Genomic DNA, 16942 nt, shown 5'->3' on the forward strand with positions numbered 1-16942 from the left:
CACACATGCTCTCTTTCATGACAATTCGTTTCTGCACCCCTCGCAGGGTTCTTCAAGCTCCGCACGATTCGCACCGGGGGCTAGGTAATCCTTGGGTGTGGGGGCCGCCTGGAGGATGCTCAGCAGCAGCCCTGGCCTCTGCCCTCCAATGCCAGGAGCACTCAGCCTCTGCCGTGACAACTGCACACGTCTTTAGACATGGCCATCGTCCCAGGCCGGGAGGGGATGCGAATCGCCCCAGCAGAGAGCCCCGGCCTGCGGAGTCAGAGCCTTGCTGGGCACCCAGAGCGCTGAAAACCAATGTCCTTGGACGCGTTTGAGAATCAGGTCCTTGGACTCCTGGGAGGCTCAGTGGGTGAGCGTCTGTCTGCCTTCGGCTCAGGGTGTGATCCCGGGGTCCTGGGATCGAGTCCCACATCGGGCTCCCTGCAGGGAACCCGCTTCTCTCTCTGCCTGTGTCTCTGTCTGTCTCTGTCTGTCTCTCTCTCTCTCTTTTGCTGTCTCTCATGAGTAAATAAATAAAATCTTTTTTAAAAGAAGAGACTCAGGTCCTGCCTCTGACGCAATCCCCCACCTGACAAGCAGGTGGCAGCAAAGACCGCGCTCTCACTACCACGGCTGCCCTCACTTTGCGAAAATGTTCATTTCTCTGCCCATTTTGCACAACTGATTCTGGAATTCGGCTCGCTCCCCCTCCCCCCCACCCCCTGCCCCGTCCCCGTGGGGTCTTGTGAGCAATCCGCTCGGTCTGCACTTTTCCAGACCAGACACACAGGAAGCAGCAACAACGTCCGGAACCCACCTGCAGAGAGGGCGCTGCCTGGGTGGTGCAGGTGTCGCCGGTGGGCGCGGGAAGGAAATCCTCCTGGAAGCAGGCAGATCTGAATCCCCATCCCAGCTGCACTCATTTCTCTCTTTGTACCCTCGGGCCCGTTAGCTGAGCCTGCCTGTGCCTCAGCTTCCCCATCTGTACCCTGCCTTGCTTCTCTCCATAGTCCTCCCCACCACCATATGTTTTGCACGCCTCTCTCCTCCAACATGTGGCTGCTCTGGGAGCGAAGGCTTGTTCTGGTGGGCCACTGCCCCCGGTTCCTAGCATGCCGGGACCTTCACCAAGTGTTTGTTGAGCGACTGATTGACAGAGTAGTGCACTAGAGTAATAAGGACTCAGTGAGGGTGACCTGGGTGGCTCAGTGGTTTAGTGCCGCCTTCAGCCCAGGGCTTGATCCTGGGGTCCCAGGATTGAGTCCCACATTGGGCTCCCTGCATGGAGCCTGCTTCTCCCTCTGCCTGTGTCTCTGCCTCTGTGTGTGTGTGTGTGTGTGTGTGTGTGTCTCATGGATAAATAAATAAAATCTTAAAAAAAAAAAAAGGACTCAGTGAATGTCGGGATGGGGGGGTGCCGTGGTAAGGGTGACAGTGTCGTGGCGAGTGCAGTGACATCATGGTGTTGGGAGTGCTGTTCCACCCCTAGGTACCACCAGAGCAAGGACTCGGCCTGGGCATCCGGGTTTTTAAAAGATGCTCCGGTGATTCTAACATGCAGGAAGGTGACAACAAAATGCCCCCGATCAATGCCACACGAAAGATGGCCCCACACCAGCAGCACCCATGTCACCTGGGAGCTGGTTGGAACTGGGGATTCTGGGCCCCGCCTGGACCCACTGACTCAGAGCGCCCCAGGGCTGGCACTCACCAGTGGACTTGGACACCACCCCGCAGAGTCTGGGCACGCTGTACTGTTAGGAGCGCTGCCCCAGGGGATGCAGATGTGCAGCCACTTTGGACACGTCCGTGCCCGCCGGTAACACCGGACGACAGAAGGGAAGGATACGACCGGTCCCTGAGGAGCACCCCCTGAACCCCTAGTTGGTGAGCTCCATGGGAATCTTTCACTTCGGATCCTAGACTCACCCCCACCACGTACACTGAAAAAAAGCCCATGTCACACCCAGGCTGGCGTTTGCCCAAAAGAAGCCAGGCTTCCCTGGAGAATGCTCAGTGCCACCAGGGTCAAGGAGGTGGGCACCCCTGTCCCCGACCCACTGAGGCCACACAACAGCTGATGGCGCATCATTATACAGGGACCGGGATAGGTCCTCGGGACTCAGCCCATGACAGGCTTCATACCCTTTTTGCTGGTGCAGAAGCAACTTAAGTATACCCTGCTGCAGGCAGCACAGAAGACGTGTGCATGCGCGTGTGTGCGTGTGCGTGTGCGTGTGTGAGAGAGAGAGCTCGACTTTACAAAACCTCCTTCCTGGAAGCTTGTTAGATGTTGCAGAATTGGGGCCTCTGGGGGGCTCAGTAGGCTGAACATCTACCTACGGCTCAGGTTGTGATCCCGGGGTCCTGGGATCGAGCCCCACGTGGGGCTCCCTGCCCAGAGGGGAGTCTGCCGCTCCCTCTCCCTCTGCTGCTCCCCCTGCTTGTGCTCTCTCTCTCTTTCTCTCTCTCTCAAATAAATAAATAAAATCTTAAAAAAAGAATTGCACCCCCGCCCCCACCCACTTACTGAATCAGAACCTGCATTTTCACAAGCTCCCCTTGAAAGCTTCAAGTGCCCTGGGATAAACCAAACGGTGGCGGCCACTCGCAATGCTTAGCGGCCCCCACCCCCCCAGACTGTGATTCTGCTGGCCTAATGTGGCCCCGGGCACATTTTTTAAATTCTAGTGAGTGTTGAGAACCAGCTGACCTCTGTGGGTGTCGGCCTTCCTCCAGGGCTCCAGGGGGACCCACAGACCACCCTGTTCATCCTTTCCCAGCACATCTGAATCCCACCGGTCTCGGACTTCAGGCCAGGGAAGCAGGCTCAGTCAACACCATCACATGGCATGAGGTGACTCGGGGTGACAGGTGGTGCTTGGGTCCCACAGTAGGTCCGGGGGTGATCACTGGGTGTTTGAGGACGTGCTTCCCTCCCAGTTGTGAGTCTGCGGACGGTGCTTCCTTCTCGGGGCGAGCCTGCTGGTCATTCTTCCTTGTGCACCTGACTGCTCTTCCTCAGGCTGTGAGCTGGCCCGGGGTCTCCCCGGGGTCTCGAAATTGACACGTGAAGGGGAGCAGCACCGCCCCCCCAGGTGGATGGGCAGCTCAGAGGGGCCCCCGCATCCAGGATGACCCCTGATCACCAAGTCACCGCTCCGAGGAAGCCCGGCCTGTGGCGCTTGGGGACCGTGGCCAGGCCGGGCAAGCACCCAGCTGAGGCTGGGGGACATTCGCACCGCCCAGCTGGTCAGTAGCCCAGATTTCTGCTCTCGCCCCCCCACCCATGTCACACTGCGCCCCATGCAGGGGCTCCAGGTCACATGAAGCCTAAGGACCAGTGTCCGAGGTGCAAGCCACCCCCCACAGAGCTGAGCCCCTCAGGGAAGCTCTGGTAACGGACTGAGCACTGTCCCTGGAGCAAGGACGATACCACCAGCTCGCTGTGCGTCTTTTTACAGCTTGCCTAACCTCTCTGGTCTTCCTTGTCCTTAACAAAGAGCGGGGCAGCTGAACCATGAGTGGGAGCAAGGACCGAAATGAAGCCAGCCCTCCCAAGGGGGCTGCAATCCAGACAGTTCTGGTTATGATAAAGGGGCTGTTTGGTCATCTCAGGTGAGGTGGGGTCCGCATTCCCGCAGGCTCCTCCAGCCCACACGGACACACATGGGCACGGACACATGGACACACCACACCAGGCAGCACGGACGGCACGATGGTGAGAGCCAGGCCCGGGGCTCAGTCCACAGCGGTTCTTGGGTTGGACCCCCAGGGGCCGCCACTGCTAGGGGCCTCTGAGGAAGAGGAGGCCGCAGCCCACGGGACAGGTCCCAGGGCCCCCCCGCCTCCCACGGGCCCAGGTGTGGGGCTCAGATGGCCTGGTTCTGCCTCTGTCTCAGGCTGAGCACACGGGCCGCCGCCACGAAGGCCGCCCCGGTGAGCAGCTCGGCGACGAAGCTGATCCAGCCCAGGGCCAGAGACCAGCCGAAGCGGATGTCCACCTGGTCCAGGAGGGCTTTCTCCTCCAGGAGACACAGCGCCTCCCGGAAGGCGGCAGCCGAGTACGCGATGTAGACGCTGATTCCTGCCAGGGTCACCAAGGCTGCAGGGGAGGCAAGGGGAGCAGATCAAAGCCCCGGGGCACTGCTTCCTCCTCCTCCTCCCTCTCCTACTCCCCTCGCCTCGCCCCACCTACCTCTCTAGGTGGCCATGCTCCTCCTACCACAAGGCCTTTGCCCCTACTCAGGGCACCCTCCTTTCCCTTCTGTTTCCCTCCAGTCCCCTGTCGCTCCTATCCATCCTCCCATCCCAGCTCATGCATCCATTCCGGGACCTCTCCCAGTAGGTCGAATCCCCCTGGGCTTTCACAGCACCACACACCATCATGGTCCTGGTCAGAACTGCAATTTTGCGTTTGTTTTTGAAATCGCTTAGAAAATAAATGTCCATCGCCCCCACAATGGGCTGTGAGCTCCAGGGGGGCTCACCTTGGATTCACCAGCACCCGGCACTGGACTGGCACGTGGTGGGTCCCTATGACAATGAGTTAGAGCGTGCAGTCCTGGGCCACAGCTGCCAGCCACAGAGGGGGGCTATTGAAATTTAAATTAAATTAATGCAAATGAACATCTCAGCCCTCCCGGGGTGCCTGCCACAGAATGAGCGTCGGTAGCCTGGCTTGAGGCTCCCCCAGGGCACAGCGTGGATTAGACTTCCTGCCACCGCAGAAAGGCCAACTGGGCTGAGTGGTTTCGAGAATTCATCCCTGGGTGAAGCATTAACGCCAACGTCAATAACAGTAGTGGGTGCCTGGAGGGCATCTGAGCCTCACAATATTGTCACCTCCAGACATTCTTTTGTATTTTTTTTTCCTCCATGGATCCCAAGTGTGTGCATCACCTCTGTTCTTGTCCTGATTTTAAGGAGGGACGATTTCAAGCCCACAGGAAGGAGGGAGGCCTGAGGACACCGGCCGTGTGCTGGATTCCCAACCGGATTAACCCAGGCATTGCCTGGCTTCTCATCAATCAACAATCAAGCAAAGCAAGATGCGTCAGAAGGGCAGGGGGCATGAGAGCGAGGGTGTCCTGCCAGCCGGCAGCCCTCAAGCGGAAGCTGTAGGGCCATCTGTGAAACCAGGAAAACAATCCTTGGGACCTGCTCCCACCCTCTGCTTCTCTCTTGGAACCACAGACCCAGGGACGCCGTCCTCCTTTCCCGCTGTGATGTCGCAGAAGAGGAAACCGAGCCCCAGAGAAGACGCCCGCCCCTCCCTGGCTGAGGAGCCATGTGCAGCCCCTCTGGGGCCCCCACAGTCCATGCAGCTGGGGTGGGGGAGGCACCTACCTCCAAAGAAGAAGAGGGTCCCTGTGAGCAGGAGGAGAACAGAGACTCGGAGGAGGAAGCTCAGAAACCCCGTCATCCCCCCAAAAACCATCAGGATCAGGCTGAGCGGCAGCAGAATCACAAACGTCCCGTGCATGGCTTAGAAGAGAGGACGACAGCAGGCAGAGGAGCATTACCATCTTTCAGTCAATCAACAAACACTCCTGAGCCCTGCCTATGGGCCAACCCCCAGATGCTGGGAGAAAAAATAATGAACGTCATGGTTACTACCATGTCTGATGATGATGATGATGATGATGATGAAACAACATGTCACCAACAACAAGGTCTCACTCTTTTTCACAGCCAAATAATATCCCATTACATAAGTGAAATAAGCAGGACAGAGAAAGATGCGTATCGTATGATTTCACTCATAGGCGGAATCCAGAAAACAAAACAAATAAGCCAACAAACGAAAAGACTCTTAAATATGGAGAATAAACTGGCATTTGCCAGATCAGAGGGAGTGGGGGGGGTGAAATAAAGGGGGTAAGACGCACGTACTTCCGGGTATAAAATAAATAAGTCACAGGGATGAAAAGTGCAGCATGGGGAATACCGTCAAAACACTAGTACCGGAATGACAGGTGGTGAATACACCTGTTAGGATGGCACCGGGTCACGTGGGGAACTGGCCAATCCCCGCGCTGCGCCCCTGAAACTAACGAGGTAACATTGTATGTCGACTGGACTCCAATAATTTAAAAAGAATCATTTTTAAAAGGGACAACCGTTGTTGAAAGTCATGTGCGCCAGGTTCTGGGTCACTCACAGGCTCTCTGGGTCTCTCACAAGCGCTCTGATTCAGACACACGCACTCTGGTTCACACGAGCATGCTCTGGTTCACACACCCGCGCTCTGGGTCGCATACGCGGGCTCTGGGTCACTCACACACGCTCTGGGTCATACACACGCGCTCTGGGTCGCAAACGTGCACTCTGGGTTGTACACGCACAATCTGGGTCTCTCACGTGCGCTCTGATTCACACACACGCGCCCTGGTTCACACGCATGCACTCTGGGCCTCTCATGCGTGCTCTGGGTCGTACACACGCGCTCTGGTTCACATGCGCACGCTCTGGGTCGCACACGCGTGCATCCTCATGGCAGGTAATGCCACGTTCATCCACATATTCACTCAGCGTGTTTACGGTGCGCACACTCGGTGCCAAGCACTGTTCTCGGCCTGGCAAGTTCCAGGGCAAACACACCCCGACCCCTGCCCTCCAGAGGCTGGCGCTCTAGTGAGTAGGGTCAAGCAGTGAATCGACCCATAGTGACAGAGTTGAGAGGCGGTGACAGTGGCTGGGGAGGGCAGTGACCACGGCACACAAGGGGCCGGGCCAGTGAGGAAGTGATGTGCAAGCAAGCCTCAGGGGAGGGAGGGCAGGAAGGGCGGGGGGGTGGGGGCAGGCGAGGGAGGAGCAGGTGCAGAGTCCGGGTGATGTGCCCAGTGGGATGCAAGCACCCTGCCGCAGGTGGGGGCCGCGTGCAGAGGGCGACGGGAGGTGCAGGGGAAGGCAGCGAGCTAACAGCACAGCACGGCCGAGATTGAGAACTTCCGTCTAAACGAAGGAGGTCCCCGCACCCCGCAGCCCGGGGCCAGAGAATCCCACAGTGTCACTTCTCTTTCTCAAGACTTCTCTGCTGGGAGTAGATGGCAGAGGGGTGCCGGGGACGCAGAGGGGGCTCCCAAGCTCGTGTCCAGCAGGAAGCTCCACAGATGACCTGATCTGGGACGAGAGTCTTTGCAGATGCAATGAATGAGGGGCCTCCGGGTGAGATCATCTGGATCCGAGGGGGGCCCCCATCCAATGGCAAGTGCCCTGGGAGGAAGCAGCTGAGACCATGGAGAAGACGAAGTGAAGGGGGGTGCAGAGATTGAGCCACCGGCTCCACGCCCAGGGCTTCTGGGGACGGCCACCACCACCTGAGGCCGGGAAGGCAGGGACCAGATTCTCCCTCGGAGCCTCGCGGAGGACCAGCCCTGCAGACCCCTGCCTCTTCAACTTCTGACCCCCAGGACTATGACACAATGCAGAAAGCAGGAAAAGGTGAGTCAGGTGCGGTGAGCGGGGGATGGAAGAAATCTGGGGTCTTGGGATCCCCAAGTCTAAACATTTGCCATCATCTTGGCTCTGAGCTTCCTGGCAGCCAAAGCAGAAAGGGAAATAATCGCTAAGTTCTTCTTCACCGGCCATTCGTTTACCAAATATTTATTGATCATTTACCGTGAGCTGGGTACTAAGCCTCTTTCTATCCTTACGGCAGCAAAATAGGCATGAAAAATAAATACTTTGGGGCCCCTGGAGGGCTCAGTGGTTTAGTGCCTGCCTTCAGCTCAGGTCATGATCCTGGGATCCTGGGATTGAGTCCTGCATCAGGGTCCCTGCATGGAGCCTGCTTCTCCCTCTGCCTGTGTCTCTGCCTCTCTCTGTGTGTCTCTCATGAATAAATAAATAAAATATTTTATAAGAAAAGAAAAAAATAAAAAGAAATACTTTGTCTTGCTCTGCAGAGCATGCTAAGCTCATTTCTTCCCGAAGTCTTTCCTCACACCCACATCCATGGTCTGCTCAGTGCCCCCTCCCCAGGCTCCCCAGTCGCCCTATCCGGGCATCTGTTGGAGGGCATCTTCTGTGTCTCCCATTAAGCTGTGGGTTCCTTGTCCAGGTTCCTCTTGTACGATCGCATCCCTGAGTTTCCAGGAGAGCTCTCAGGAGATGGTGAGTGTGCCCAACAGGTATTTGTCGACCTCGTTAATTAAGTAAGAGCTAGACGGTGTTTCCCGAAGGCAAGACATGATGGCAGTTTCCAAGAAATGAGAAAGAAACCAAGAAGCTTGAGAGAGGACCCCACAGTGGTTCAAACCACGGACTTTCAGACTTCGGAGCCAGGTACTCTGCGTGCGAATAAAGGCTCTGACTCTGGGGCCACGGCCATGTCTCTTCATTCGGCTGAAACCCCATTTCCACATCTGTGAAAAGGAGGCAATACTAGGGGGCTCACAGTATTACCATAAGGACGATGTGCCCATGGAGCACCCGGAGGGCTCAACAGTGGAGCATCTACCTTCGGCTCCAGGCGTGATCCCGGGGTCCTGGGATCGAGTCCCGCATCAGGCTCCTGGCATGGAGCCTGCTTCTCCCTCTGCCTGTGTCTCTGCCTCTCTCTCTGCATCTCTCATGAATACACACATAAAATCTTTAAAAAAAAAAAAAAGGCAGTGTGCTTGATGATGGGGCGACGTGGAAAAGCATAAATGTAGGTCCCACGTCCCATAGAGTAAGCTCTAGATAGGTCATCACCCTACCAGTAATACCAATGCTGGAGACAATAATCCAGCCCACTGTGACCAGATCACTTTGTCCTCAACCCTCCAAATGCCACCAACCTTGGCAAGTCAAGGAGATAAGACCAATCTCCCTCCCAATGCTTGTCCCTCCCTCTCTTCCTTCCTTCTTTCCTTCCTTCCTTCCTTCCTTCCTTCCTTCCTTCCTTCCTTCCTTCCTTCCTTCTTTCCTTCCTTCCTTCCTTCCTTCCTTCTTTCCTTCCTTCCTTCTTTCTTTCCTTCCTTCCAGAAAAATCTTGGGCCAGAAACCACAATAGCTGGTGTGAAAACCTAGCCCTGGAAGATGTGTCCCCCTGTATGGCATTGCCTCCAGACTGTGGCTGGAAAGTGAAGTCATTTCTCTTTTAGAAATTAATGAGGTTTCCTGGCGCCGGCACGGCCCTGGCGGCGCCCCGTGTGAGTTCCCCAGACGTGCCGCAAGCCGACTTGACGTACATGTTCAATTAAATGTCTGGGTAAGAACAGGCCTCCCGTGCGAGAGCTGTAAAATCTCCTGCTGAAGTTTGGCTTAGCTTCTCGTGGGGTGTGTCTGCGTGTGTGTGCGTGCACACCCGAGCGCCTCAGTCTTTGTTATTTTCAGGGCCGCAGACGTGGGAAATGAAGATTGATTCTGAGTCCCATTCTCCTTAGGAATGTATCCACTTCCAACCCCATCTCATTTGGAAACACGATGGGCCCCTAGTGCAGGCCACGCGCTGCTGCAGAGCTTGCTGACACCGCAGGGGACAAGGTCCCTGCCCGCCCCCCCCACCCCGCCCCATGCCCCGCCTTGGAGATCGGGGTCTAGGGCAGGAGACAGAAGAGCAGGGAAGCAAAGTCGCGGGCTGTGATGTGTCACGAAGGAAGTAAGCGTGATGATGCAGAAAAATGGGGTAGGCAGGCAGTGGGGGGCACTTCTTTGAATAAAGTGATCGCTTTGATTTCCTTGGGCTGCATCACGAATTAGCACAAATCTTGTGTCTCCTACAGGAACATATGCTCCTATAGTCCTGGAGGCCACAAATCCAAAATCAAGGTGTCCCAGGACCACACGCCCCACCAGAGGCTCCAGGGGAGAGTCCTTCCCTGCTTCCTGCAGCCTCCCAAGGGTGCTGGCCATCCCTGCCACCACCTGGCTGGAGGCTGTGCTTTCCCAGTCTCTGTCCCCATCTTCACGTGAGCTCTTCTCTCCTCTGTGATTCTCCTTTACTTATAAGGACCCTTGACATAGAACTCAGGGCCCACCCGGGTAATCCAAGATGATCTCTTCTCAAAATCCTGAACTTAATTACATCTGCAAGAACCCTTTTTTCAAATAAAGTCACATCCTCAAGTACCAGGGGTTAGGATGTGGACAAATCTTTTTTTTTTTTTGAGGGGGGGAATAACACCTTCTAATTCACTACAGTGTTTACAGGAGGAGCTCAACAGAGAGCAGCCAAGATTACGACATAAAATTGATAATAATAAAGGTAGACAGGCCATTTTTTCATGAGGGCAAACGCGTGCCCAAGGGCAAAAAGCCTTTCAATTCAAAAATACTTTGTTGCCCCCCCCCCCAAAAAAAAAGACGCTTTGTTGCAAGCAAAGGGAAGAGCAAATCCAGAAAGAAGCAAAGATGTTCATGCCAGGGAAAAGATGACTGTGACTATCTGGTCATCAAACTGTTCAAAGAGGTGCTCAATGAAAAAAAAATTGTTTTAATTAAAAAAAAAGAAAAGAAAAAGAAGAACTGCTCAATGGGAAAACCAGGCTTCCAGTTCCCCAATGCCAGCGAGGCCAGGAAGCCATGGGGTGGTTAGCGGTGCTCTTAAAGAAAGCGGAGACAGAGCTTTCTGCAGAGACATCAGAGGCGCTGACGAGGGGGGGAAATCTCAGGAGCCAGGTCCCAAAGGGGGAAATGTCACACTGTCTTTATGTGCAAGCCTCGTCGGTGTGGCCTGGAGACCCCCGGAAGGGCTCAGAGGTATCCAGTCCTGTCGTGCCTGGTAAGGAAGTCAATCGTTACATTTCTGCAAGTCTTTGTTCTTGAATCTGTAGTGACCAGAACACAGTTCTTTGGAGAACAGGGGCTGCGTCTTCGTTCCCTTTGGGCGCTCCAAAATGCATTGCTGTGATACGGATAAAAGCAGGACACTACTCCAAGCAAAGACCTCAGTTCAAATCCCGACTCCGGGGATCCCTGGGTGGCTCAGCGGTTTAGCACCTGCCTTTGGCCCAGGGCCTAATCCTGCAGACCTGGGATTGAGTCCCACATTGGGCTCCCTGCAGGGAGCCTGCTTCTCCCTCTGCCTGTGTCTCTGCCTCTCTCTCTCTCTCTCTCTCTCTCTCTGTCTATCATGAATAAATAAAATCTTTAAAAAAAAAAAGCAAAAACAAATCCCAACTCCACCTTTTGCAGAGGGAATGTCATTGCCTCCCAAGGACCTGTCACTGTTGCCTCCCCTGCCTATTGGCCCACAGGCCCTGATTTTGCCACACTGCTACGAGCACCAAATGTGAGAGTAACTGTTTCTTTCTCGTCCTCCAGCCACCTTGGGCTTTACCAGGTAAGAATTCTGATAATGCCCATTTCACAGATGAGAAAAGTGAGGTTCGAGGTACTGAGAGGTCAGGTGCCCGCAAAGGTACAGCCAGCCGTCAAGTGTCAGAGCAGGGATGGAACAGCCAAAGAGGTTGACCAAGGGGTGGCAGGATGGTGGACAAGGGACATTTAACCCAGCCTGGGAATTAGGGAAGGCTCTCGGGGTGCGGAGAGATCTCAGCTTAGGATCAGAGAGATGAGAAGGCGTGGGCACAGGTGTTCCTGAAGGATGTCCCAGCTCCCACAGCTGGAGAGGCGGGCAGGGCTCAAGGCTAGTTCCACCGGCCATGCAAAGGAGAAGTCCAGCCGCCAGGGCAGGCCTCCCTGGGCTTGCCTTACATGATAGCATCCTTCCTAGGAAAGACCAAACCAAGACCTACGCAGCCCCCACTCAACTCCTCCTTCGTCCCCTCCTCCCCATAGCGGACCTCTTGCCTTTTTTCCACATAGTTACTTATTTTCCTATGTTTCTACCTGTTGCTCTAATTCCAAAGGGCACCCCCGGTCACACTTTAACATCTGGAAAGAGATCGTGTCTGAGCACCCACAGCATCATCTTGCCCGTAAGGCTCTGTAAACTTCCTTTTCTCATCCCACGGCATTTCTTGATCTTTTATCCGCATTACTATATTCTCTTTACAGACTACATGATCTTCCAAAGGACAGACATACCACACGCAGACGCTTAGCCATATTTCCACCCATGAGCGCTGAGGCTGTAGCTTATTCGCCACTGTTACAACATGGCCTAGAAACCTCGGGTCCCTTGGATATGAATTTTGTTTGTTTCTTTGTTTAAAGCATGTACCTGGCTTTCAACAGGTACCCCAAGAGATGCTGAGACCCCAGGTGGCCTCTGCCCCCCTTCACCCCCCCCCGCCCCACCACACAGCTGTGTATAAATCACAGCGAGACTTTCCTCCTGGACTCAGCCTCTGGATCCCATTATGTCCCCAATCCCTTTGCTTCCATCCCCCACCATCTCCTCTCTCAAGTCTGCACCAGGCATCATGGGAGGGCCGGTTTTCATTTTCCTTTCATTTCTCTGCAAACAGCTGGGGACCCAAGAGAGGCCCAGAGACCCAATCTTGTGATTTTTCCAACCTAACCTCCTCAGAGGACAAGCAGGCCAGGCCTCTGACCCTCGGTCAGGCTTCTGCTACAACCATGCTGTGTTGGGCCAGGCATTTGACCTCTCCGGGTCTGGTGTCCTTAGCTTAAAATGGTCAGTCTGGCCATCTTCCTGGCTCTTAGCAGATGCAGCTGAAGTAAGGCATGGGGAGGACCCCAGGTATTGCAGGTAGAAGCACTTTCTGTGCTGTCTCTGGATCACCCCACCCTCCATCCTACCGCTCACCTCTGCTACTGCTATTACTCCTTGTAATTCAGATCTCTGATGCCCAGTTGGAAGAGGCAGCGTAGGACGGGGGACTCTGAACCCAGGAAACAGGTGAGGAGCTTCTCTTCTGGCCTGCCATAGCCTCGGTCTTAGCACACCCACATTACACTGGAATTTTACTGCATGTAGCAGCCTCCTTACAGGGTACAAACTGCCTGGATCCACATCGCAGGTCTACCCATTATTGTGCAAGCGTTGGTAACTTACCCAACTTCCCTGTGCTTCCGTTCCCTCATTTGAAAAGTAAAGGGGAGAACAGTTCCTGCCTCATGAGATTGTCGTGAAGACTGGGCGAGCTAATAGATGTAAAGCACCCAGGACAGCGTCTGGCATGCAGGGACTGTCCCATAAACATCGACTGCTCCTCTTACTGCCCTTCAACTGCTCCATTGAAAGCTGCCTCCGCCACCCTTCCTTCTGTGACCCTATGTCATTCCCTTTGCTACACTTCCTGCTATTTGAACCAAGTGTACGCTTATTTATTCATTCATTCCTACGCTCTGCGTGGGCAGGCACCACACCTGCCCTGTCATGTTCTATGCCCAGTGCTGAGTGAAATACATATGTACTAAGCAAATAACCGAGTCTCCAGCAGTTAGCTCCATTTTACAGATGAAAAGCCTGAGGCTCAGGGAGGTGTTATGACTTAATTGACATTAACTGAGCTCCTACTATGCACAGTGCACCTCTGCTAGGTGCTTTTTTTTTTTATGTGCTCTCATTTCATCTCAGAGCACCCTGTTAATGAAAGCAGAGGATGGCCCAGAAGCCACACAGCTGGTTAGATGTGAGCTCTTATCTCTGATGGGACTGTCCCTACTCCTACCCCTTGTCACAAGTGGCACATCTCAGCCTGGTGCATCAGCACATCAAGGATTGGCTCAGCCCTGGGAATGTGATCCAATCTGGTCAAACGAGAAGTCTACCTGGAAGATCTGCAGACTTTTGGGAAGGAGAGAGCCTCCTCCTGCTTGAGTGGCTAAGACTGGAGAGGGTTTATTGAAAACAAGACCCAAATAAAGGCGAAGCCCAGAGAGGAGAAGAAAGAAATTGAGTTTCATTCTCTGGATCCCAGCACACTTGAATTTTTCAGTTATTTGGACTGGGAATTCCTTTTTCCTGTTTAAACGGGGATGATTTGCGTTCTACCACAGGACCCCTGGCTGATACAGCTAGCCTGGTTGTTTCTAGATCGTGGCTCTTTTTTCAACAGGGTGCTGAATTTGATGACTCTCTCCTCCTCCACCAGAAATAATTCCAGTCCCTGGCCAAGGAATCAAACCCGTAACATCCTCAGAGCAAATCTGGGAGACAAAAACATCCAAGCAAGACGGATTTTTAGTGGGCGCTGCTTGGGGTTTCTTGCAGGAAAAGAGTTCCTCCCCAAACACCCCCACTGGGATTTGTCTAGGAGGCTGGCTCGGAGAACATGCTGCTTTGACAACTGTCCTCTCTGCTGTGTGACCCCACCGGCAGGTCCTCAAAGGAATAAAACGTCTTCACATAATAAAAGAGCTTGGACAAGATTCAAAATTCATTCCGGGGATAAAGAGATTCTGAGAAAAGTCTCCCTCTGGGGGTGGTGTGCGGGGAGCATGCGGTCTGAAGGGGCAGTCCGCTCTCTTTCTTGGATGATATCACGGTAATAATAGCAGCTCCCACTCCAGGCGCAATTACAGAGGCCAGGCACCACTGGAGCTCTTTAAATACGCCTCCCATTCCATCCTCGCCATATTCTTATGAAGAAAAGTGACAAATACCCTCACTTTGCCCTTAAGGGAACTGATGCTCAGGGAGACATAGGAACGCATCCCCGGCCGCACGCCTACTTGGCGGTGAAGCTCGGGCTTAGACCTGGTTCTGAAACTGAACGGGTGAGAACAGACTCTGGATGTGTTTCTCAAAATCCTGGCACACACAAGGTCGCCAGCATTATTAAGTTTCACAAAGAAGCCAGACAAATGCCAACTATACTTAGTCATCCGGTTTACCCATAGATGTGACAAGGATGCTAAATGCCAGCACCCAGACCAGCAAAGGGTCAGTGCTCCAGAGATGGGACCGCATCTAACAGAGACCGGAAGGAACAGTAAAGGCTAGTGTTTATCGAGCACCTACTATGTGTATTTTTTACCTTAGCAGCTCTGGCTCCCTGGTTAGTCTCCACTTTCATGCAACACAGAGATCCCACAACAACCAGGCACTGTGTGAGGTCCCAGGTGAGGTCAATCTTTTCAGCCAACTGGTTTATGGAATTCTGAGCACACCCCCCTCGTAGTTTTGACATTTCATTTTAATAGACGTGGGAAGTGAGTCTCAGAGGTTAAGAGTGCCTGTTGTATGATCACAGAGGGCCCGGGAAGGATCTGAGCAGGTATCTGATACCCGTCTCCCTCACGTCTAGGGCAGGAACTCTACATTATTCTTGAAACATGCTCTGAGAACAACCCACATTGATTGCAGTCAGCTTGGGGCTGAGGACAGAGTTCATGGCACATCCACCCTCCCTCGGCTCCCGCATAGGTCAAGTGCCTTGGGGACCTCTCCTGCCCTGGGACCTTACGCAGTGGTGTAGCAGGTGGATGGTATCCGCTCAAGAGAGCCAACTGCTAAGTTTATAGGAATTTGGGGAGCCACTTGACATGATGTTGATAGCTAGAAGCTAAGTTCCAAGCACTGTGCTAGGCACTTGGGAATCAGCCCAGAACAGGACAGACAGGGTGGCCCCGGGGAAGGGGCTGCCCTCTGCCCCAGATTGCCTTTCTTGAATCATTCCATTTATGGCATCCCTGCTGCTGCCAGGTGCTCCTGCTAGGCCCTGAAGATACAAATCAGGCTGACACGGGGTGTGCCTTCGGGTCTGCGGGCTCAGACCTCCTCTCTTTTCAGCATTCAGCTCTGCAGGCTGGTTTAGGCATCTCTTCCGACCCCCCTCCTCACTCCCTCACACTGCTCGTCACTCTGAAACGTGACTGCACATTTCCACATCTGTCTCCACAGCTAGTCTGTGAGCTCCTGGAGGGAGGGCACGACCTGGGTCTTCATCATCAGCCCGGTGCCCGATGCATACAGAGCCTGCGATCAACGTTTGTTGAATGAATCCAAAACCGCACTCCAGGATAGGTAGGTAAGGCGGGGTGCAAAGAGAGGCTTGGCAGCTGCCTCCATCTCCACTCCCTCCTCCCTGTCCCCCCCCCCCCCCCTGCTCCTGGGAGAAGCGCTCCAAAACGTGTCCAGACCCGGGATCCTCCTGCGATCCCCACCCTCCCGGACTCACTGAGAAGTTGCCGGCTGGAGTCGCTGACGGTCACGTTCTCCTGCCAGAAGGGGTTCATCAGCGGCACACACGGGCTCTGGACTGGATGGGGCGGAAGAACCGGTGGGTGCGGGCCTGGAGGTGGGACCCCAGCCCGGGGACTCCATCCACCCCGGGAGGGCGGGGCGCGCGCGCGGGGACCCGAGCAGCTCCGAAGCCCTCCTCCCCCCCGGCCCAGGGCCCAGGCCCCCCCACCCCGCCCCGTTTTGTGCTCTGGGGCTCCGGGGCAGGGCCGCGAGCCCAGCAACAGGTGCAGGCGGGCGCGCAGGGGGCCCGCGCGCCCCTTACCGCGGCAGGTGCGCCAGAGGCCGGAGTGCGAGCTGAGGGGTTCGAGCTGGCTGCGGTTGGCGGCCCCCGCCCGGCCCCGCGCCCCCGGGCCGCCCCGCTCCAGCCGCTCGGTGTCAATGATGTACCAGAAGTCCGTGCCGATGGCGGCCGCCAGGAGCACGAAGCTGAGCGCCCCGGCCAGCGCCGCCGCGCCCGCCAGCATGCCCAGGTGCACCCGCATGGCGCAGCTCCTCCTCCAGAGCCTCCGCACCAGGCTGCCCGGGCCTCCGGCCTCCAGCCCTCCCTCCCGCGCTGGCTCCGCCCTCAGACCCTCACCTGCGCCCTCAGACCTGCACGCGCTCCTCCCGAACCGCTCCCCCGCGCCCAAGCCACCGCCGCTCTCCGACCCCCTACCTGCGACCTCAGACTTGCACCTCCGCCTTCAGATCCCCATCTGAGCACTCATCCCTCCCCATGCACCTCCACCTGGTCCTGCAGCCCTCCATCCCCACCCCCAGCCTGTCCCAGACTCTCCACCCTCGGATGGCCTCACTGCTTTCCCGGAGCCGCTCCCCGCTCCCTGCCCGGCAGGGACCCAGCCTGCCCTGCCTCTCCCTTGCCGCCCTGAACCTCCCCCCTGGCTGCTCTCCCCACACCACCTAGACTCC

At 55.4% G+C, this 16942-nt stretch overlaps 1 protein-coding gene across 1 annotated transcript; it reads right to left on the reverse strand.

The window, feature by feature from the left end:
- Positions 1 to 718: 718 nt before the first annotated feature.
- TMEM114 (transmembrane protein 114) lies at positions 719 to 16521 on the reverse strand. Its single transcript, XM_077906571.1, has 4 exons — positions 16296 to 16521; positions 15969 to 16049; positions 5335 to 5472; positions 719 to 4090 (listed from the first exon to the last, which is right to left on the reverse strand). Exons 1-4 carry the CDS (start codon positions 16513 to 16515, stop codon positions 3858 to 3860), a joined length of 672 nt encoding a protein of 223 aa, XP_077762697.1. The 5' UTR covers positions 16516 to 16521; the 3' UTR covers positions 719 to 3857.
- Positions 16522 to 16942: the final 421 nt, after the last annotated feature.

The sequence above is a fragment of the Canis aureus genome, chromosome 8 (assembly GCF_053574225.1).
Source record: "Canis aureus isolate CA01 chromosome 8, VMU_Caureus_v.1.0, whole genome shotgun sequence".
In the NCBI taxonomy this organism is placed as follows: domain Eukaryota; kingdom Metazoa; phylum Chordata; class Mammalia; order Carnivora; family Canidae; genus Canis; species Canis aureus.

Excerpts from the sequence above, each read along its gene's own strand:
- TMEM114 (XM_077906571.1), bottom strand. The coding sequence starts at position 16,515 with ATGCGGGTGCACCTGGGCATGCTGGCGGGCGCGGCGGCGCTGGCCGGG. Across the intron at positions 16,050-16,295 it reads CCTCTGGCGCACCTGCCGCG|TCCAGAGCCCGTGTGTGCCG; the intron begins GTAAGGGGCGCG and ends CGCCCCATCCAG. Across the intron at positions 4,091-5,334 it reads GACCCTCTTCTTCTTTGGAG|CCTTGGTGACCCTGGCAGGA; the intron begins GTAGGTGCCTCC and ends CCTCCCCTGCAG.